Source organism: Eretmochelys imbricata, chromosome 8 (genome assembly GCF_965152235.1).
Source record: "Eretmochelys imbricata isolate rEreImb1 chromosome 8, rEreImb1.hap1, whole genome shotgun sequence".
Taxonomy (NCBI): domain Eukaryota; kingdom Metazoa; phylum Chordata; order Testudines; family Cheloniidae; genus Eretmochelys; species Eretmochelys imbricata.
Genome location: NC_135579.1, coordinates 63,592,856 through 63,616,042, shown reverse-complemented (window position 1 = coordinate 63,616,042; position 23,187 = coordinate 63,592,856). Strand labels below are relative to the sequence as shown.

The window sequence follows — 23,187 nt, the reverse complement described above, 5'->3', positions numbered from 1 at the left end:
ACTGGTGTCCAGTTCCATGCATATAGGTTTGCCCACTATTCATGTGAGTTACCCAGTATTCATGTGAGCCCACTGCCAAAGACAAAACATGGAGTGGCTCTTCTTCTTGTGATGAGGTGTCTCCTTGGTCATCCTGGGTCTGCTCTAGGGTATGCAGATTTCCCTTTTTGGTCTGCCAGACCACAGGCCTCTTTTTCTTTTGTTTACAGGCACACTCAATGTGTCCCTTTTTGCCACAGTGTCAACACACCAGGTCCTTACACCAGCATTCTGATGCACAGTGACCCGGCTTACCACAGCGGTAACATTCTTGACTGCCCAGTTTTGTGGGTAGGTTCTTGTGACATCTTATGCACCTTAGGGGATGCACCGATATATTGCGCCTCCTTTGTTCCCAGTTCCATACAGACCGCAATGTCAACAGCCTTCTGTAAGGTAAGCTGAGCCTCTGTCAATAGGCGCTTCCATATAGCTTCACTGTACAGGCCACACGCTAACCTGTCATGTAGGGCATCATTTAATATCTCCTTAAATTCACAGTCCTGCAAGCTTTCTGAAAATTGCTACAAATTGTACAACTGTTTCATCTTCTTTCTGGTCTCTTTTTGTGGAACCTATATCTTTTAGCAATTACCAGTGTTTTTTGAGAAAAATGGGACCCCAGGATTTCCACAATGTCACTGTAAGATTTAGTCTCTGGCTTAACAGGGTGTAATAAGCTGCATAGCAGGGAGTAGGTCTTAGCCCCTACAACACTTAAGAATATTGGCACCTTCTTCTCTTCTGTAATGTCATTTACAATAACAAAAAGCTCAAAATGCTCAGTATGTACATGCCATTGCACTATAGTCTCCTAAAAAGGTTCCAGTGGCCCTGTAAATGTAGCCAAGATTTCAGTTTCAGTTTGCACAGTTAGTGCAAACAAGCCAGTTCTCACCCCCTTCCAGCAGCAAAAAGGTTTTTTTGTTTGGTTGTTTTTTTTTTTTTGTACCTTAACTTCTACTTCCTTCTGTTGCTGGGGAAGCACAGATATTCCACCCTCATTGCCATGTTGTTACGTCCATAGGTTTTAGGAAGAAATCACTGGAGACACAGAGAGCTGTAAACCTTGAAGCAGCCATTTATTGCCACACCCTGAACTAACCAAAAACCAGCCAAAACTGGCTGGGCTATCCCCTAATAATCTAACTCAGTTGCCATAGCAACACAAGATGCTATTACCACGACAACCAAATACACAACAGACCCCAGATATGATAACGCTAGGAGAGAGGTGGCTGAGATAGATGGGATATCCATGGATGAGAAGGTCTGGGGACCGGGACCTTACTTTATAGTGAAGAAAGATCTCCTGTACCAGGTTGTGCAAATGCAGGAGCAAGAGATACAGCAACTTCTGGTGCCATGAAAGCCTCAAAAAGCCATATTGAGCCTCGCCCACAGTCACCTGTTTGGAGGACACCTAGGGGTAGAGAAAACCCAGGCACAGATCCTGCGGAGGTTCTTCTGGCCAGAAGTACACAAAGATGTCCAACAGAACTGCAACTTCTGTCCGGAGTGTCATTTGCATAGCCCTCGCCCACACTTGAGGGCCCCTTTGATACCTCTTCCAATAATAGAAGTACCTTTTGAATGAATAAGGGAAGAAAACTACTAGAGCCTCCCCTGTGATAGTGCTTGGGGTGTGCTATAGACCGCTGGGATCTAATTTGGATATGGATAGAGCCCTCTTTAATGTTTTTAATGAAGTAAATACTAATGGAAACTGCATGATCATGGGAGACTTTAACTTCCCAGATATAGACTGGAGGACGAGTGCTAGTAATAACAACAGGGCTCAGATTTTCCTAGATGCGATAGCAGATGGATTCTTTCATCAAGTAGTTGCTGAACTGACAAGAGGGGATGCCATTTTAGATTTGGTTTTGGTGAGTAGTGAGGACCTCTTGGAAGAAATGGTTGTAGGGGAGAACCTTGGTTCAAGTAATCATGAGCTAATTCAGTTCAAACTGAATGGAAGGATAAACAAAAATAAATCTGCGACTAGGGTTTTTGATTTAAAAAGGGCTGACTTTCGAAAATTAAGGAAAATAGTCAGGGAAGTGGATTGGACTGAAGAACTTATGGATCTAAAGGCAGAGGAGGCCTGGGATTACTTTAAGTCAAAGCTGCAGAAGCTATCAGAAGCCTGCATCCCAAGAAAGGGGAAAAAAATCATAGACAGGAGTTGTAGACCAAGCTGGATGAGCAAGCATCTCAGAGAGGTGATTAAGAAAAAGCAGAAAGCATACAGGGAGTGAAAGATGGGAGGGATCAGCAAGGAAAGCTACCTTACTGAGGTCAGAACATGTAGGGATAAAGTGAGAAAGGCTAAAAGTCAAGTAGAGTTGGACCTTGAAAAGGGAATTAAAACCAGCTGTGAAAGGTTCTATAGCCATATAAATAAGAAGAAAACAAAGAAAGAAGAAGTGGGACTGCTAAACACCGAGGATGGAGTGGAGGTCAAGGATAATCTAGGCATGGCCCAATATCTAAACAAATACTTTGCCTCAATCTTTAATGAGGCTAATGAGGATCTCAGGGATAATGGTAGCATGACAAATGGGAATAAGGATATGGAAGCAGATATTACCATATCTGAGGTAGAAACAAAACTCGAACAGCTTAATGGGACTAAATCAGGCGGCCCAGATAATCTTCATCCAAGAATATTAAAGGAATTGGCACATGAAATTGCAAGCCCATTAGCAAGAATTTTTAATGAATCTGTAAACTAACATAGTTTTAATGAACTAACATAGTTCCTATTTTTAAGAAAGGTAAAAAAAAGTGATCCAGGTAACTACAGGCCTGTTAGTTTAACATTTGTAGTGTGCAAGGTCTTGGAAAAATTTTTGAAGGAGAAAGTAGTTAAGGATATTGAGGTCAATGGTAAATGAGACAAAATACAACATGGTTTTACAAAAGGTAGATCATGCCAAACCAACCTGATCTCCTTCTTTGAGAAAGTAACAGATTTTTTAGACAATGGAAATGCAGTGGATCTAATTTACCTAGATTTCAGTAAGGTGTTTGATATGGTGCCAAATGGGGAATTATTAGTTAAATTGGAAAAGATGGGGATCAATATGAAAATTGAAAGGTGGATAAGGAATTGGTTAAAGGGGAGACTACAGAGGGTCAGACTGAAAGGTGAACTGTCAGGCTGGAGGGAGGTTACCAGTGGAGTTTCTCAGGAATCAGTTTTGGGATCAATCTTATTTAATCTTTTTATTACTGACCTCGGCACAAAAGGTGGGAGTATGCTAATAAAGTTTGTGGATGATACAGAGCTGGGAGGTATTGCCAATTTAGAGACGGACCGGGATATCCTACAGGAGGATCTGGATGACCTTGTAAACTGGAGTAATAGTAATAGGATGAAATTTAATAGTGAGAAATGTAAGGTCATGGATTTAGGGATTAATAACAAGAATTTTAGTTATAAGCTGGGGATGCATCAATTAGAAGTAATGGAGGAGGAGAAGGACCTCGGAGTATTGATTGACCACAGGATGACTATGAGCCGCCAATGTGACATCGCCGTCAATAAAGCTAATGTGGTCTTGTGATGCATCAGGCGAGGTGTTTCCAGTTGAGATAAGGAGGTGTTAGTACCGTTATACAAGGCACTGGTGAGACCTCACCTGGAATACTGTGTGTAGTTCTGGTCTCCCATGTTTAAGAAGGATGAATTCAAACTGGAACAGGTACAGAGAAAGGCTCCTTCTCAGGATGATCTGAGGAATGGAAAACCTGTCTTATGAAAGGAGACTCAAGGAGTTTGGCTTGTTTAGCCTAACCAAAAGAAGGCTGAGGGGAGATATGATTGCTCTCTACAAATATATCAGAGGGATAAATACTAGGGAGGGAGAGGAATTATTTAAGCTCAATACCGATGTGGACACAAGAACAAATGAATATAAACTGGCCATCAGGAAGTTTAAACTTGAAATTAGATGAAGGTTTCTAACCATCAGAGGAGTGAAGTTCTGGAACAGCCTTCCAAGTGAAGCAGTAGGGGGCAAAAGACCTACCTGGCTTCAAGAATAAACTCTATAAGTTTATGGAGGAGATGGTATGATGGGATAACATGTTTTTGGCAATTAATTGATCTTTAACTCTTCATGGTAAATAGGCCCAATGGCTTGTGATGGGATGTTAGATGGGGGAGGGGGGTGGATCTGAGTTACAACAGAGAATTCTTTCCTGGGTATCCGGCTGGTTTATCTTGTCCACATGCTCAGGGTTCAGCTGATCGCCATATTTGGGGTCGGGAAGGAATTTTCCTCCAGGGCAGATTGGAAGAGGCCCTGGGGGGGTTTTGTCTTCCTCTGTAGCATGGGGCATGGGTCACTTGCTGGAGGATTCTCTGCATCTTGAAGTCTTTAAACCATGATTTGAGGACTTCAATAGCTCAGACATAGGTGAGAGGTTTATTGCAGGAGTGGGTGGGTGAGATTCTGTGGCCTGCATTGTGCAGGAGGTCAGCCTAGATGATCATAATGGTCCCTTCTGACCTTAATATCTATGAACGAATAGTCATGGATCTGGTGGGGCCCCTAGAGAAGACAGGTCTGGGCCACCAGCATGTGCTTGTGGTCCTGGACCATGCAACCTGGTACCCGTCCCCCTATGCAACACGGCTTCCAAGACAATAGCTAAGAAGCCAGTACAGATCTTTGCCAGGGTTGGGCTACCGAAGGAGATATTGGCTGATCAATGGACACCTTTTGTGTCCAAGCTGATGAAATATCTCTGTTCGTTGCGCCACATACAAGCCCTACAGACTTCTGTATACCACCCGCAAACTGATGGCCTTATGGAAAGGTTCAATAGGACTCTCAAGGCCATGATCAGGAAAGTGGTGAGCCGGGATGGGAAAGATTGGGATACCTTATTGCCTTATAGCATGTTTGCCCCGCAAGTCTCTCTGTTTGAACTACTATACTGGCGCCACCCCTGGGGCATATTGGATATAGCCAGAGAAGCCTGGGAAGAGGATTAAAATCCCGGAAGGAACATAGTCGAGCATATACTGAAGATGGGAGATCATATAGCCCCAGTTACGCCCATTGTACGGGAACACTTGAAGAAAGCACAGGAGACCCAATGAACCCATTACAACCATCAAGCAAAGGTTCAACAGTTCCAACCGGGGGATCGGGTGATGGTACTGGTGCCAACAGCAGACAGTAAACTTTTGGCCCAGTGGCAGGGACCCCATGAAGTGGTCGAAGCCGTGGGGGAGGTGAACTATAAGGTGCGGCAGCCAGGCCCCTGGAAACCGGAGCAAATTTCCCACATCAATCTTCTAAAACTGTGGCACAACTGAGAGGCATGCTTAGTCACCCAGGAGACCCTTCCCCAAGAGGATATCACCCAGGTTAATGCCTAACCAAAAGGTCGAGGCAGCCAACATGATCAACCGCAACCGAGATGTGTTCTCTACGAAAGCAGGGCGGACGACTGAGACCTATCACCATATCCGCATGATCCCTGGAGCCAAGATAACATTCAGACCCTACCCAGCAACCAAAAGAGAAGAGATCAAGGTCGAAGTGAAGAAGACGTTAGAATTAGGGGTCATTGAAGAATCTCAGTCAGTGGTCCAGTCCAATCATACTAGTGCCCAAACCTGATGGTACCACAAGATTCTGTAATGACTTTCGCCGACTGAATATCCCAGTTTGATGAATACCCCATACCACGCATCGATTGATCGACTGGTTGACCAACTGTGTAGTGTCCGATTCCTGACTAACCTGAGTTTGACAAAAGGAAATTGGCAGATTCCGCTGACCAAAGAAGCTAAAGAGAAGACAGCTTTCTGGAGGGGCTATTCCAGTACACCAGTCTCCCTTTCGGGTTACATGGGGCCCCGGCCACCTTCCAGCACCTCATGGATAAACTGCTGTGCCCCCATATTAGTTATGCAGCTACCTACCTAGATGATGTAATAATCTACACACAAGACTGGGGAACCCACTTGGAGAAAGTTGAGGCAGTACTGCGCACTTTAAAGCAGGCTGGCCTCACCGCTAATCCCGCTAAATGTGCCATAGGGCTAGTAGAGCCTAAGTAACTGGGGTATATTGTAGGAAGGGGCATAGTGAAATCCCAAATGAATAAGCTAGTGGTGATTCAAAACTGGCCCCGGCCAACCCGGAAGAAGTAGGTCTGCACGTTCCTAGGCATAGTAGGGTATTACCGATGTTTTATTCCCCATTTCGCCACTAGGGCAAGTCCCCTAATGGACCTGGTAAAGGCCCGAGGTCCAGCCAGTGAAGTGGACTGACGCAGCAGAGAAGGCGTTCACAGACCTTCAGACAACCCTCCGTAATGAGCCCGTACTCGTAGCCCCAGACTTTAACAAGGAATTTATTTTACAAACAGACATGTCCAAGATGGGGTTGGGGACTGTTCTGTCACAAATGGCGGGAGAAGGGGAACACCCGATCCTCTACCTAAGCAGAAAGCTTCTCCCAAAAGAACAGAAATACGCAGTAGTCAAGAGAGAATGCCTTGCTGTCAAATGGGTCATGGAGACACTGCAATATTACCTCTTAGGCTGGCAATTTACTCCTGTGATGGACCATGCACCCCCCACCCCCCAGTGGATGCAGCAAAATAAGGAAAAGAACAAAAGGGTCACCAGGTGGTTCTTATCCCTCAAACCATTCCAGTTCCAGATAAGGCATGGGTTGGATGCCAACAAGCAATGCTGATGGTCTGTCACGAGCATACTGCCTGGCATCCCAAATTGCCCAACTCCATGGTGTTGAGCAGAGGTGGGGAGATATGTGATGGGGCAAGGCCACATGCTTATAGGAAAGTAGTGAGAAACAGGTATATTAGCCCCAGGCTAAACAAATCCCTGTTACCATGGTAACCAAATGACAGTTGGTCCAGGTCAATTAAGACACCTGGGGCCAATTAAGAGCCTCCTAGAAAGCAGTGGAGACAGCTAGGTTCATTGGGACACCTGAAGCCAATCAAGGGTTGGCTGGAACTAGTTAAAAGCCTCCCAGTTAGTCAGTTAGGGGTGCGTGTCAGGAGCTGAAGGAGGAAGCTGCACTGCTGGAGAAACTGGGGAGTACAACTCCCTATCAGGCACAAGGAAGGAGGCCCTGAGGTAAGGGTGAAGTAGATGTTGGGAAAATGGGGGCTGCTGTGGGGAAGTGGCCCAGGGAATTGTACTGTTCCTGTTTCAAAAATCAGCTACCAATACCTGCTACTATTAGGGTCCCTGGGCTAAAGCCCGGAGTAGAGGGAGGGCCTAGGCTCCCCCTCCCCTCCCCCACTCTCCCTGATTAATCATAGAGACTGTGAGACAACAGAGACTGTGTAAGGGAGGGTTGCTTCTTCCCACCGCCCTTGCTGGCTTATGACGAAAAGGGCTCAGAAGGATGTGACCCTTGCCTCTAGAGAGAGAAGGGCTACGTGGTGGGGCGGGGGTCAGAGTGAGCCTCTGAGGCTAGCATAATCCGCCTGGAAGCACAGGACCCACTGAGACAAGGTCGGAGCTTTGTCACGTACTATATTTAATATCCAATTTTAGTCATTTCCTTTTAGGAAAATAAGGGTCCCCTCTTCTCCATGGAATGGAGATAGCCCTCCATTTCTCTGATAAAAACTAAAGCTTACTTTGGCAAATGGAATACAAGTGCCAAACTTCCCAGAAAATATTAGTATATGAGGCCCCGGTCCACTAAAGCATTTAAGCATGTGCTTAATTTTAAGCATGAGTAGTGCCACTGACATCAAACAAGCCACATAGATTTCACGTAATAATAATATTTCTGGGTGTGAGCCATTCAGTAGTAGCAGCAATATTGGTGACACTGTCCCAGGCTGAAACTCTTCCTATTAGTTCTGGCCCAGCTGAATGCTGAAAATATCCTGAGATGTAAAAAAGAGGGTTTCCCTGAGGATAGGACTTTTATCAAACAACTAAATTATAGTTACTAAAGCTGTGGTTCTAAAGCCAAATATGTACTTTAGTTGCTATCTATACAGTTTTAGAATAAAAACATTGCAGAGATATATAAACTGATATCTTCAACCTTTGTTGTGGTTGTCTTTGAATATGCTCTCCTAGCTCTTTTATTTCCCTTGTATTGTGGGTATATCTGCTTTCACATAAACATCTCCTATTGTGATAGTTTTCAGAGTAACAGCCGTGTTAGTCTGTATTCGCAAAAAGAAAAGGTGTACTTGTGGCACCTTAGAGACTAACCAATTTACTTGAGCATGAGCTTTCGTGAGCTCTGTAGCTCACGAAAGCTCATGCTCTAATAAATTGGTTAGTCTCTAAGATGCCACAAGTACTCCTTTTCTTACTGTGATAGTGTCTCTCTGCTTTCCCTGGAAATATGGGCTTATGTATTTCCTCAAAGCACAAAACATTGTAATAAAAGCAAACCCCACACCTGAAAAGGTGTGTGCTGAAACTAGATCCCTTTGGTCTACTGTTGGGCACAGGATGACCTTGTTATTTTGGCTGCCTGAGGACTCCAGTCTGACTGCAGCACTACAGACGTAGAGCCATAATTGTGATTTAGCATTTCAACACCAAGCATAATCCACAGGCCTGCACTTGGCATCCAGGCTTCCTATACAATGCATGGGGAGAATCAGGTGCTAAGAATAGGCTTTGCAAAAGCAGCATGATGAACAAGGAGCCACTGATGCTAACCAATAGGAAATGCCAAGGAGTGGGGTGTGGCCTAAGCCCACCCCTCAAAGGCAATTAGGCATCTCTCGCCACTTGTTAATTCACAGCTGTGAATCTTTTCCTGGAATTAGGTGCTAAAACTGTTTCTCACACAAAACTGAGGAGAAGATGCTGCTGCCCTACCTTGTAACTTTTTGCCCTGTTGGCCAAGTTCTCACCCCTGATGTAGAAGACTTGGGTTCAGTTTTCACATATACCCCCATCTGATATGGCACAGGGAGTTGAACCCAAATCTTTTACCTTTCATAAGCATGCCCCTAACCCCTAAGATAGTTTTTTTTTTCTCTCTCAACCTTGCCTGTTGATCCCATTCCACTTTTATATTAAATAATTAAACAGTCATTGCACTGAGACATTGAAAATGACTCTGTTGTCCAGTGGTTAGGGGAACATAAGAACAGCCATACTGGGTCAGACCAATGGTCCATCTAGTCCAGGATCTTGTCTTCCAACACTGGCCAAGACCAGGTTCTGCAGAGGGAATGAACAGAACAGGTAATCATCTAGTAACCCATCCCTTGTAGCCTATTCCCAGCTTCTGGCAAACCGAGAGTAGGGACACTTCAGAGCACAGTTTTGCATCTGTGCCCATCCTGGCTAATAGCCATAGATGGCCCTATCCTCCATGAGTTTATCTAGTTCCTTTTTGAACCCTGTTATAACCTTATTCTTCACAACATCTTCTGGCAAAGAGTTCCACAGGCTGACTGTGCATTGTGTGAAGAAATACTTCCTGTTTGTTTGTTTTTAAACCTGCTGCCTATTAATTTCATTTGATGATCCCTAGTTCTTGTGTTATGAGGAGGAGTAAAGAACACTTCATTATTTACTTACTCCACACCAGTCATGATTGTGTAGACCTCTATCATATCCCCCCTTAGTTATTTCTTTTCCAAGCTGAAAAGTCCCAGTTTTACTAATCTCTCCTCATATGGAATCTATTCCATTTCCCTAATCTTTTTTATTGCCCCTTTCTGTACCTCTTCCAATTCCAATTTTTTTTTGAGATGGGATGACCAGATCTTCATCCGTATTCAAGATGTGGGTATACCATAGATTTATATAGAACCAATGTGATATTTTCTATTTTATCTACCTCTTTCCTAATGATTCCCCACACTCCATTAGCTTTACTGACTGCCGCTGCACATTGAGTGGATGTTGAAAACTATCCACAATGACTCCAAGATCTTTCTTGAGTGGTAACAGCTAATTTAGACCCCATCATTTTATGTGTAAGTGGGATTATGTTTTCCAATGTGCATTATTTTGCATTTATCAATATTCAATTCCATCTGCCATCTTGTTGCCCAATCACCCAGTTTTCGGAGACTCTTTCATATGTAGGAGTCCCAAGTTCAAGTCCCCGTTCTAATGAATTTTTAAATTAGTTATGCAGACAAAGTGGAACAGCTACAATTGGAGACTTGAGAAAGACATACGCCTGAATAACTGATTGCCTAGTAGTTAGTGAATAGCCTGCATGATCTGAATTCAAGTCCCTGCTCAGCATCAGGCTATTCGCTTAGGTCTTTACCTACGTGTGTGTGGGCGTGCTGTAGGGTATAATGGCACCATCACCTAGTGGTGTGTATTTTATGAGAAAGAGCTAACCTGACTTAGGTGCTTAACTCCAGGAAATAGTTCACAATTGTGTATCCTGAGTGGAGAAAAGTGCTCAGCTACCACTGAGGCTTAGATGACAGCCTTGTCCTTGGCAGTCCCTACTATCTGATTTAGGTGCCTTCTTGCTCAACCTACTGACTTTTGTGAATCCCAGTCTAAGGGTACATATACATTTGAGCTGTGAGGTGTGGTGCCCAGATCCCATGTATGTACCCACACTAACTCAACCCAATCTAGCACCTAGGGTAGCCAGTGGTGCTGCAGCACGGGCAATAGCTTGGGCTTGCCACCCAGGTAGGTACCTGAGGGTCTGGTGGGGTTGTACTCACAGAAGCTAGGCTGAGCCGGTGCCTGTGCGGTGCTAGCTTGAGCACAGCTAGGGCAGGTATTTCTATGCAAACAGGGAATCACACATCTGAGCTCAAACATAGATGTACCCTAGGGTGACTGACTCTTCCCGTGCATTGAATAGGGAGCCTGAGTGACTAAATTTGGATTGTGGATTCCACTAGGAGAATCAGTAACATAAGTGCTACAGGCAGTCTTGCAATAATGTGAAAAATGTTCACATAATTTTGGGGAAAATACATGCACAGTTTTTTCAGCTTTTATAGTGTACGTGTGCTTATTTGTGTATGCCACAGGTCCAGAACTTGATCCATTCCCTACATATAGCATCCCCTCAATATTCACTTTATCTTCATTTATTTGTCTGTGTGGATTCTGATAATGATTCATCTCTGTCACAGCACTAGTCTAATTTCCAGTTTATTGTATACAGTGGAAAATAGGAATAGAGAATTTATTCACACACTGCCAAATGCATGTATCATGTTGCTATTTAAATTAGCTGCAGGCTTTCATCTTTTTCTCCATTTTTCTACAAATCCTAAGATTCCTTCCTGCTTTACTTCAGATGATGATGTTAATAAAAAACCCAAACAAGTCCAAATAACAGACTTTTTAAGAAGAGTGGTAAATGAAACATACAAATCTTTAATTTTAAAAAGGAAAAATAATTAAGACTATGAGTTTAAACTTTAACCAGAGAAGTCAATGTTTTCTGTACAACTGTGCTAGATGAGAGGATCATTTTTTGGTTGCATGGACTAAAACATCTGGAAGAATGACCACCAACAGCTAACAATGGTTTAATTTTAATGGTTTAATTTTAAACCATTGTGACCAACCATAAAAAAGAGTGACTGAACGGATACATGTAATCAATTTAAGCTAAAATACTGACAAAGGACATAATGTCTGAACATTACAAATAACTGGTCAATGGATTTTGATCCTCAGATCTGAGTTAAAATTATCTGCTTGATGCTTCTTTTTATTCATCCTAAAGTACCTGTCAAAGAAAGAACAAACACTAGAAAATCAGTTTAGTACACATCAATTTTTTTAAACAAATATTACATGCAAATCCCCTATGGATTGCACAGGAACAGAATATTTATTTCAACAGAATGGCATAAAACTCATACTGGATGGCTTTAACCTTTTTTGGAAAGTAAATGGGAACAAACTCCATCAAATATTATTGCAGTTATTCCTGAACAGCAGTGGTTCAACTACTTTTCATATTAAAAACAATTACTTTCTTTGAATTGAAACTTAAAAGTAGCACAGAAAACCGTACATTGATTTAATACATATTACTGTAGTTTATCAGGTTTCAGAGTAACAGCCGTGTTAGTCCGTATTCGCAAAAAGAAAAGGAGTACTTGTGGCACCTTAGAGACTAACCAATTTATTTGAGCATGAGCTACAGCTGTAGCTCACGAAAGCTCATACTCAAATAAATTGGTTAGTCTCTAAGGTGCCACAAGTACTCCTTTTCTTTTTGTAGTTTATCAGTATCCATGGTGTAGTTATTAGCAAATGATGGAATTTTTGGAACAGGGATCTTGAACCTGTTTAGTTCCATGACTTCTTATCAGCTGCTTCCAGCCAGCCTTCTTCATATGTATGCATGAATTATTTGCTTCTGTTCCCATAATTCTATAAAGGAGGTGTCATTTCTCACACCAGTTTACAAAAGGTGATGTGGGAATTGCCACAATGATATAGTTATCCTAATATGGGAAGAAGATCAGCAATTATGATTCTTCTTTATCAGAAGACAGGAGAACTAGAATGATGTACGACAAAATAGATTTTTCCATCAATAGTACTGATAGTATTGTTGTAGTGGAGATAGAGTAGCTTGCAGTAAGCAGGCCTGATCTATGACCAGTCACAGACGTCAGTGAATCTGATGGGCATGAAACTCATCTTTCATTCAGGCTAAATGAGGAAGCAGTTACATGCCCCTTTGTCTAGTGATAGCTGACACAATGGAAACCACTGCCCATGGACTAGACCATACGCAAGGTCTGGGAAAAAGCTAGAGCAATTCTGGTTGAGTAGTTTCTCTAGGGATTGACAATAGGAGGGCTGGGGATTAAATGAGGGATGGAGAAAGGGAGTGTGCGCTCGCACGTGTGTATGTGTGAGTGTGCCAGAAAGCTATGGAGAGACAGCAATACAAGTTCTGGTAGCATGGCCCTGACAGAAAAGATCTTTTTGGTCAGATTGGTGAATGTACAGGTAGGCTTGGAATTGTGAGCAAGGAAACTACCTCCTGTTGTCTGAGCCAACAGTTCAGAGAAACAGGACTTTGTGTCCATTCTTTGTAAATAACAAGGGCTGTGTCATGGAACTACTTGACACTACACCGATTTTTTCCTCCCAACATAAAAAAAGGTGGAAGACCCTGAATACTGGTGAAAGGCTTAGGCTAAAAAGCGAAAAGTCAAAGATGGCCAAAAGGAATTAAAATAGCACATAAACAGGAGCGAGAGACTTTGCAAAAGTTATTGAATCAACAGTGGGAGGCTTACCAGAAAGGACTGAGAGATGACATGCAGTCTAAGGCCAGGCCTACACTAGTAGTTATGTTGGTAAAATTTTGTCGCTCAGGGGTGTGAAAAAATACCCGCTGAGCAACATAACTTTTGCTGTTATAAGCGCACACATGCACAGCGCGATGCCAATGAGAGATCTCATTGAGCTGGTTTTATTATGTTGACAGGAGAGCTCTCTTCCATCGGCATAACAAGGCTACACGAGCCCTCTGACACCGGCACAGCTGTGTTGGTACAACTGTGCCGCTGTCAGCTTGTAAGTATAGACATGGCCTAAATCTTTCTTCAGGCAGCAGCTACAAAGTATCTGGGCAGACTGAGAAGGCCAGCTGCAACACTCCCACTCTGGACCGGCAAGGCAGATAAATGAGGTGACAAGCAAACTGACTCCCATGGACCAGAAAGTTTCCTAGGAACTAGAGGAGATTAGGGGACCTTTGCCTAACATGTAACCTGTTCACAGTGCTTGCTGAAGCAAGGATTTAGGAGCTAAAAATCAGCTTCAGAGGGATATCAAAGGAGTGCAGACCACAATGGAAGTGAGGAACTGGGTCAGCCAGAGAAGTTGGGTAAGCCTCGACATTTGCAAAGTTTTTCTGTCTTGTCTGTAACCCACAGAAGCCCAGATGGCAGAGGATGATTGTCCCAAGTCAAGTAGTAGTGTGGTCACTTTGCTTGCAAGCTGCATCTCTTTACCTCCATTTGTCATGTCTATTTAGATTGCAAGAGGTCTGGGTCAGGATCCATGCTTTCCCATGAGTTTATATGGTACCATCACAATAGTGCCACTCTGCCATACATTTTTGTATTTTTAAACCCTAGAATTCCTCAGTAAAAATTAAGACATCTTTTAGTCAGATGATTCACCAGTACTGTAGTTTAATTGGAGATTACTTACCACTTTTCTTACATTTAGGATATGCTAATTTCCCCTCCATACACTCTACTCTAAATGCAGAAGATGTTGGATCCCTCATATATTCCCTTTTACAGACAAATTCAATAAAATCTCCACTTTCTGAATACAATTTAGTGGTCTCCCTCCATTTCAGCTCAAGATTGTTTTTTTCCATCTCTTCTGGGGATGCTGTACATGGCTCTGGAAAAATAAAAATGTAATGTCATTACGTACATGTGGGTCTATTATTGGAAATTTGATTCACTAACTGTATTGACACTGACCCTGTCCCCAAAAGCTTTACATAGTTAAATAAAACAGGGAAATATTTTCAGACAAGATTTGAAAAGTAAAGGAGAGATGGTATGGCTGAGAGAACACAAAGGAACTCTAGAGAAGGAGGCTTTCACACCAAACAGTTTTCAGAGTGTGATATTGTGGGAAGGGACTGAGAGGAGACAGGGGCTAGATGAACAGAGAGAGAGAGAAGATTTGATTCCTTTTTACAATGTGGCCCCTTTGTGCCACTCAGCTAATTCAAATGGGCCACAATCTAACCATACCTGGCCAACAGAATACTCTTCACGTGGAAGGATGCTCTTTGCTGGCATAAAGCTAGCAAATCAGGCTCCCCATTGTCATCCCCCATCCCTTTTGTATAGGTGACATGGCAGGAGAGAAAGGGGACATGTCAGGTGATTCCCGATGTGTGAAGTCAGGTCCAGGACAAACCAGCCCACAATTTAAGTTCACCATAATTTAGGAACTACACAGAAGCAGTTGCACAGCTTTGGAACACTGCACCACAATATACTCCAGCCATTCTCTCATGAGGGCATGTCTACACTTACCAGTAGATTGACACTGCTGCAATCAATGCAACGAGTGTAGATTTAGGGGGTCTGATGAAGACACGCTAAATTGATGGGAGAGTGCACTCCCATCATTTTGTGTACTCCACCTCCCTGAGAAGCATAAGGGAAGTCGACGGGAGATGCTCTCCCGTCAACACAACACAGTGTAGCCACCACTGTAAGTGGATCTAACTACATCAATTTTAGTTACTGAAGTTGTGTAAGTTAGATCGATTTACCGTGATAGTGTAGACCAGGCTCACTCTGAGCATATGGAGGTTAGAAAGACACGGGTGTAGAGCAGACAACATTAGTTTTATGCTCTTAGAGCACCCCCTAGGCAAAAGCGGAATCCGCTGCTGCTCATGCCATCATCATGTCTACTCCTGGCACTAAAGAGCAATGACCAATATTCCTCATGCCATTCCGTAAATTACTGAATTGCAGTTCATAGCATCTACTTTAATTGAAAGCTTTTCAACTAAAAATATATTTGAATACATCTTTTCATTTACAGTAAACATTGGTTTATTGTAGTGGGTTTTTACAGGTTTTAACTGAGATATTATTTTGGGGGTACATTCTAAATACTTATAATGGCATGGCTGTTTGCCATTTCCAGATCTTTTAAAAAAAATCTGCAGTGATATCCCTAAAAAGGAGAGTCTTCCCCTAACATATTCCTGTCTAAACCAGGAGTAACTCCATTCAGACTGATGGAATTAATGTGGTGTTACGCCAGTACATGTGACATCAGAATTGGGCTCATAATATGAAAAACATATACTCATCACAGTTCTTTTTCATATATTAGATTTCTGTACCTACCTAAGCAAACTGGTGGATCTGTCCATTCGCCAAACTCACAGCGAACAAATTGAAGTCCCCTCATTCTGTGTAAACTTTTGCATTTATAATCCACGGTTGAACCTGATTCATATACTGGCTGTGCAAAGGCAATGGTGTCTCCATTATCAATAACAGGTGGGGGCCCACACTTTCCAGCAGCCTCTAAAAGTAAGTATAGAAATAGAGAATATTTGCATCAGCGATTATTTACAGTAAATGCTGTAAGATCACAAACATTACACAACACCGCTACCAATATACTCTGACAGAACCGGAAAAATCCCAAGGGAAATGTGAAAAAGAATGAGCCTGATATTGGAACTGAACACAAAAGACTGAAAGTTTTAGCTTTATAGTTGAAGCAGCATGATATTTGTTTATTAACAACTAACACTATGGAACTGATGACAAAATAGGTAACTAGCTACTCCAGCTTTGTGAAGACCCGATTCCAGGTTGCTTTTCAAGCAGAGAATGTAGGTTAGTTTGAGATCTTTTGGGTCAATCATCTCTGCCCTACTAATCCCACCATTCTGCCTTAAACACTGACTAGCAGGGAAATGGAAAGTGAGAGGCTTTGGCCCAACTCCTCTCCTCCTCAGGCTCATGTGGACCAATCAACCTGCTTTTTATCACTGAGGAGTGCATCCATGTACAGTACCTACTCTCTCCATGACCATATTACCATGTAGAGTGTTGGATGCACCCAACACTTGTCTCAGACTATTGTGAATTATGACATTACCATAGTATCTAAATATTGATAGAAGAGCGAGATTGAGGATAAAATAATGATAAGAGGATGCACACTAAATAGAAGTTGGGATAATACACACCAAAGGAGTAGAATATGAAATGCAGAATAACACTAGAGAGATAAACGGGTGTGAATAGTACAAAAAATGAAGGGAGAAAGGAAAGAATGAATCTGAGGACAGGAAAGCCTCTTGATGTCCCTATAATTGATGAACTCATAAATGTAGCTAAGCTTTGCCCTTTGGAAAGGTCCCTCAGTGAGGTGGATTTTAAAAGTAATTAATAGAGAAGCCAAACTTATAATTTGAAATGTACTTTCAAATGCCAGCTGCCATTTCCTTTCTCTGTTTCTCTTCTCATAGAAAGGGATTAGGATAAACAAGGTAAAATTTTGAAAACGCTAAGGCTACAAATTAACATGGGTAGTAAAAAAGCTTTACTTGTACTGATCTTATAATTTGACAGGTTTCCCTGAGCCCTTTTTTGCTTTATGACCTGCTTCTTTTGCCTTATGTCTCATCCCTAGATCTCATTTTTAGAATTGTGCATTTCTGGCACTGGTGGCCATTTTGAAAAAAATTTTTGCCTTTCTATTTAATTTACTCTTATTAGATGCATTAGAATTAAAGAAATATGTTTCTTGCCCTTTCCTTGTTTTGGCAAGAAAACATTTTATATATTTAGTGCAATTCTAAATAAAGTCTAGTAAAAAAGTATGCAAAGTTTTAACAGAAAAATAGAGAGGCTAACATGCATCTCGAGAGAAAAATGACAGTTAGTACATTAATAGTTTACAAAAATCTTAGTAATGGCCAAATAAAGAAGTGTTAAGACACAGGTGAACATGAATATTCCTCACTCTTAGAGGAAAATATTTTTAATAGTACATTTCTATAGAAGAATATATAGAGAATTATTTTTACAAAAAAAATGTATGCAGTTAGTACAATTCTAAATAAAGTTGATTATACAATTCCACAAAGAATTATTGATGAATGATTAAATTATGTAATGACTATTTAGAAATGCACTAACTGCATAAAAAGAATATATTCTACTAAAAGTACAGCATTCTATATATGTATTAACACTTCTCCTTTATGCCTCTATCATTAAGACTTTGTATAATTATTTAATGACTATTTAAAATACAGTAAATGCATAAGAATATTTTCAGCTAAAACTCTGATTTTATATATATTAACATTCCTCCCTTATTCCTCTGACCTTAAGGCTTTATTTAGAAATGTACTAGCTGCATAAAAAATATTTTTGCTAAAATGAAATTAGGGCTGTCAATCACTGTTAACTCACACAAACAACTCAAAACAGATTAACTCAATTAAAAAAATTAATAGTGATTATTCACAGATTCAATTGCCCCGTTAAGCAATAACAGAATACCAATTTAAATGTATTATAAATATTTTGGATTTTTTTCTACATTTTCAAATATATTGATTTCAATTACAACACAGAATACAAAGTGTATGGTGATCACTTTATATTTTTATTACAAACATTTGCACTGTAAAAGGATAAACAAAAGAAATAGTATTTTTCAATTCACCTCATACAAGTACTGTAGTGCAATCTCTATCATGAACGTGCAACTTACAAATATAGATTTTTTTGTTACATAACTGCACTCAAAAACAAAATAATGTAAAACTTTAGAGCCTACAAGTCCACTCAGTCCTACTTCTTATTCAGCCAATCGCTAAGACAAACAAGTTTGTTTAAGTTTACGGGAGATAATGCTGCCTGCTTTTTATTTACAATGCCACCTGAAAGTGAGAAAAGGCATTCACATAGCACTGTTGTAGCTGGCATTGGAAGTTATTTACATGCCAGAAATGCTAAACTTTCATAGGCCCCTTCATGCTTCAACCACCATTCTAGAGGGCTGCTATTAAAACTAGGATTAATTGTGATGTTTTTAGTTTCGTGATTAATCGTGATTAATTTTTTCATTGTTTGACAGCCTTAGAAATAACGCATGTTAACATATATGTATTTCACAATTTTTTCTGCCATTACTACATTACATTGCCCTGAGGCTGAAGCAGAAAATGTGACAGAAGTTTCTGAAAGTCACGGATTCCATGACTTCTGTGATCTCCATGTCATAATCTTAGCCTTAGTCATAGTACCAATCAATGTAAACAATTGTTGCAGATTAGTATCTAGTTAGTTTTTAGAATCACAATTTTGGCTTTCAGAAAAAGGTGCTGTTACTCTGCAGATTTTTTTTTTAATATTCATATTCACCCAGACAGCCAATGAAATCCTGGTATGTCAAAAAAAATGAACCAGTAGAGTGACATCACTTTTTTCTGGAAGCTTAATGATATGTGGTGTTATCCTGGTCCTACTGAAGTCAAACAAAGTTTTTTCCACTGACTTCAATGGAGTGGGCATTTCACTAATTGTCTCTTGTGTATTGTCTAGCTCATCTGGAAGTGGTAGTGAAACTGTGGTCCTAGAAAATACAAAAAAGAGCACCATCATGCAACCTTATTCACATTATGTTGTGGGTCAAATCCTGAAGGCCTAACATCAGACTAGTGAAATGCTGACAGACCCCGGTCATCGGCTGGCAGGATCAAACCTGGGACCTCAGGAGCTAAATGCACGAGCCTCTATGGCATGAGGTAAAAGCCATATGGCTCTTAGCTAAGGCTGTAGCAGACTCATTAATCTCTAAGTGGTCCCTGTGCCATGAGAGGGAAAGAGCACCACACCCAGGAGGTGTGTGGGTTTCACTAGGTACACTGAAGTCAATGTTAACTACTCAACATGAGTAGGGGTGGCAAAATTTGGCCCTCAGCCTTTACTCAGAAGTTACTCAGGCCAAACTCCCGTTGAAATCCACTGAGGATTTGCTTGAATAAGGAGCTGAGGGCCAGAGCCTATGTGAGAATTTTATCATTAACGCTCCACATGACCATTGCCAAGAACATCACAGACTAGAAATAGATTTGCTTTCTGGCTTTCGAGTGAGCATAAAATTGTGTATTAAAAGAAGAGATACAGGAAAGCAAATGCTTCTGAATGAGAGTGAAGTTTTTGATTCTAACAATATCATCACTAGTGGGCTATTTTAGAAATAGGAAAGTAAAATACCTCTGCATTCTGGTGGTTGGGACCACTTCCCTTGCTTACATGTTACCGTCGGAGACCCAATAAGGCTCAGACCTTGTGTACATCGATAACGCACCCTTTCGCCAGGGAAATACCTTCGCTGCTTAGCACTTAGAATCTTACCATAAAGAATCTCTGGTGCAGGTGCACATCTCATATCTGAAAAGACATATGAAAACACAGTCACTGACAAATTCCCATGAAGGACATCAGGTTAGCACTTATGGTATTCCATTAGTTGTATGAAAATTCTATTCAAATCCTCTAGTGATTAACCAGTCCTGTTTAACAGAACACTTTAAATTGCAGGGAGGTGACAAAAAGGCTATCCGATAGTGAATTGTTTTGTGTTAAGATTCATGGATGGGTTAAGATGCAAGTCAAACAAAATTATCAAGTTTCTGGAAAACATTTAATGCTTGACAAATCAATCTTTATTCTGTTTGAAACTTTCCAGCCAGCTCTCTACATATCATATTGTGCTCTTCCTCCCTAACACACTCGGACTTTATGCTCTATGGCTGAGGTGGCTATGCCAACTAGACTCTACCAAGTTCTCCCCCAGAAATAACAAGGGCAAAGCCGTGTAAGCTTCTTCAATAACTTCTTCTGTTCCCCTTCCAATCAAACGTGGTAGGGCCTTCAGGACTCCAAATCCTTGACTCTCAGGTGACTAGCCAGAGGAAAGGAGTGTCTTTGCAGGAGCCACTTGCCTTTCCAGTTTTCATTCTGGCCCCTGACAACACAGCTCCAACATGTGTCCGACTAATGATTCTCAAATCCATGAGGAGACTTTGCAGAGTGTTAGTTGCCAGTGTCAGCTCTGATTAAATAATCATTGTAAAAAGAGCAGAGCAGAGCTGAGTTTCTCCCTTGGAGCATCAAATCATCATCCTCTTTTGACTGTTCTGTGTCAGTAGCACTGCTGGCTAGTAGAATGAGATACTGTTTATATATATTTACAGCCTCAGGATCAGCAAATGACCTACCTGCTTGACAGACTACCTCCTTTCCCAACAGATATTGGCACTGGAATCAGTGAAGGTCCTGGATCTGTGGCTGCACTGAATGCAAGGGCTTCACAAAATTGGCAGCTCTCCAAAAGCTAGGCAGTCCAACTTGGGCAGAGCAGGGCCAATATGACTTAGTGGAGAGGTGTATAAGCATATGCTGCACCTTCCCTGAAAGGACAAGCAGCTAAGGGTACAGGACAACTGTATTTGCATAGGTGGGAAGAGTCTTTCTTTTTGAGCTTCAGCCCTTAGCTGTTTAGTTCCTATTTCAATCTGGGTTGCAATAATGGGAAGGAGGTACAGACAGCAATTTCAGCAACTGGATGGGGGGGAATATTACCATTTAGTTAAATGCACTGTATCTCCTGGCCAGCTGGCAGAAAACAATTGATGGGAAGCAGGGCTCAAATTGGGCTGTGTCACAGTCAGCACTTTTTTGGGGGGGAGGGAAGGGTTATTTTATATGCTTCACACTCTGAGATTTCACATGGAAAACTAAAGTAAAGATCGTGAGGAAAACCATAAAAATAACTGAATGAGTGTAAGTGATGCCAAGATGCCTGCCTGGTTCTGCGCTTAGCTTGGAACGATATTCCTAAGTGGGGTGAATACCTTGTGAATCTAAATGGGGTTGGCTCAGATGTCCAACTATTTCACTGGTGATCAAAGCAGGTAAAATAACCGAAAGAGTATCACAGAACTGTACAGTCAACAGAGAATGGATGGCATTTAGGAGATAGCCACCGCTTTCTCCCCCCTCAACTTCCAAGCTCTAATTCTGGGGTCAGAAGGATTCTTTCCTGACTCTAATGGCTCTTGCTGCAGACTCATGCAGACATTACAAAACCAGTTATGTTCAGTTGAATATTTTCAAAACCATGCAGACTAGAACCAATATGTTTCAATGAAGGTTGAGATTCTGATGTCAACATAGGACCCTGAGAGCCAGAGAGTAGGTTCCTTAACCCAGCCCTGTAGGTTCTTAACCTGTAGAGTAGGTTCTTAACCCAGCCCTGCCCAAAGGTATATGAAAACCACACTGTGAGGCAATCCTGTTTTGAGCATCTGCAGAATCTCCTGAGAGTAACATCTCGCCTTGGTGTACAAAGAAAGTAGAGATTAAGAGAGTACCACCAACTCCCCAACCCCCAGCTTGAGCCACAGTGAAAGGGTGGGACTGACTCCTGCATAAAACTCCCAGAAGGGGATAAAAATGTAAAATACAAAGAGCAATATTATCTGAATCAGCTCACTACAGCTACTAATGGTTTGGTTAAGCTAGTAAAATGGCTGCCAACATACTAGCAATATACTATGGTATGAGTTCCAGCAATGATAATGTGCAAGAAGCATACTCAGGGAGTCCAGATACCAGATGGGGTCTACACTATTTGGTGAAGTTTGCTCTCAGTTCTGGCCACAAGTTGGCAGACAAAACCAAATGCTTCTTAGTAAGATAAAGTTGGACAGTAGGGATGTGATAAATCTACTTTGGTTGGGTAGCCAAATATCAAACAACTGTTTGTATTTAACTGTTCCTCAGTTCCAGAGAGGCCAGCTCTCCCAGAAGGAAAGAGACAGCATGAAGAACTATGGCTGACCACTTAATCGGTCCAAAGATTCCAGGCAGTGCAGCATAAGGAACTGCAAGACATATCCCCACTAAGTATATGTAGCATTAGTTCATGAGTATTCACTCAGGTCCTGCAGAATGCAAAATAGGAGGAAGTTACTCACTTTGTGCAGTAACAATGGTAATTCAAGATGTGTGTCCCTATGGATGCTCCACTGTAGGTGTATCTGCGCCCTTGCGCCTCTACTCAGAGATTTTTGGTAGCAGTGTCCATTAGGCATACATTAAGTGTCCAGATGGGGTGGGATCTGATTTACTACAGATCATTCTTTCCTGGGTATCTGACTGGTGAATCTTGCCCACATGCTCAGGGTTCAGCTGATTGTCATATTTGGGGTCGGGAAGGAATTTTCCTCCAGGGCAGATTGGAAGAGGCCCTGGGGGTTTTTCACCTTCCTCTGCAGCATGGGGCATGGGTCTCTTGCTGGATGATTCTCTGCACCTTGAAGTCTTTAAACCATGATTTGAGGACTTCAATAGCTCAGACATAGGTGAGAGGTTTATTGCAGGAGTGGGTGGGTGAGATTCTGTGGCCTGCATTGTGCAGGAGGTCAGCCAAGATGATCATAATGGTCCCTTCTGACCTTAATATCTATGAGTCTATGCGTCTGTGAGCCAGCACATGTTTTCTCCCTCCCTCATGGTCTGCCTTGAGGCTACCTAGCACTGCGCAGGCGAACCCCGCTCAGTTCCTTCTCTACTGCAGACCCCTTATGGAGAACTCTG

At 41.9% G+C, this 23,187-nt stretch overlaps 1 protein-coding gene across 1 annotated transcript in view; it reads right to left on the bottom strand.

Annotated features, from left to right (window-relative positions):
- Positions 1-11,433: 11,433 nt before the first annotated feature.
- The window catches only part of CFH (complement factor H), an 87,818-nt gene continuing 76,064 nt past the window's right edge, over positions 11,434-23,187 (bottom strand). The window contains exons 20-23 of the mRNA XM_077824428.1: positions 19,798-19,974; positions 15,895-16,077; positions 14,213-14,413; positions 11,434-11,756 (exon numbers count right to left, since the gene is read on the bottom strand). Of these exons, the coding sequence (XP_077680554.1) occupies positions 11,743-11,756; positions 14,213-14,413; positions 15,895-16,077; positions 19,798-19,974 (575 nt within the window). The 3' untranslated portion in view covers positions 11,434-11,742. The remainder of the gene's footprint in view (positions 11,757-14,212; positions 14,414-15,894; positions 16,078-19,797; positions 19,975-23,187) is intronic.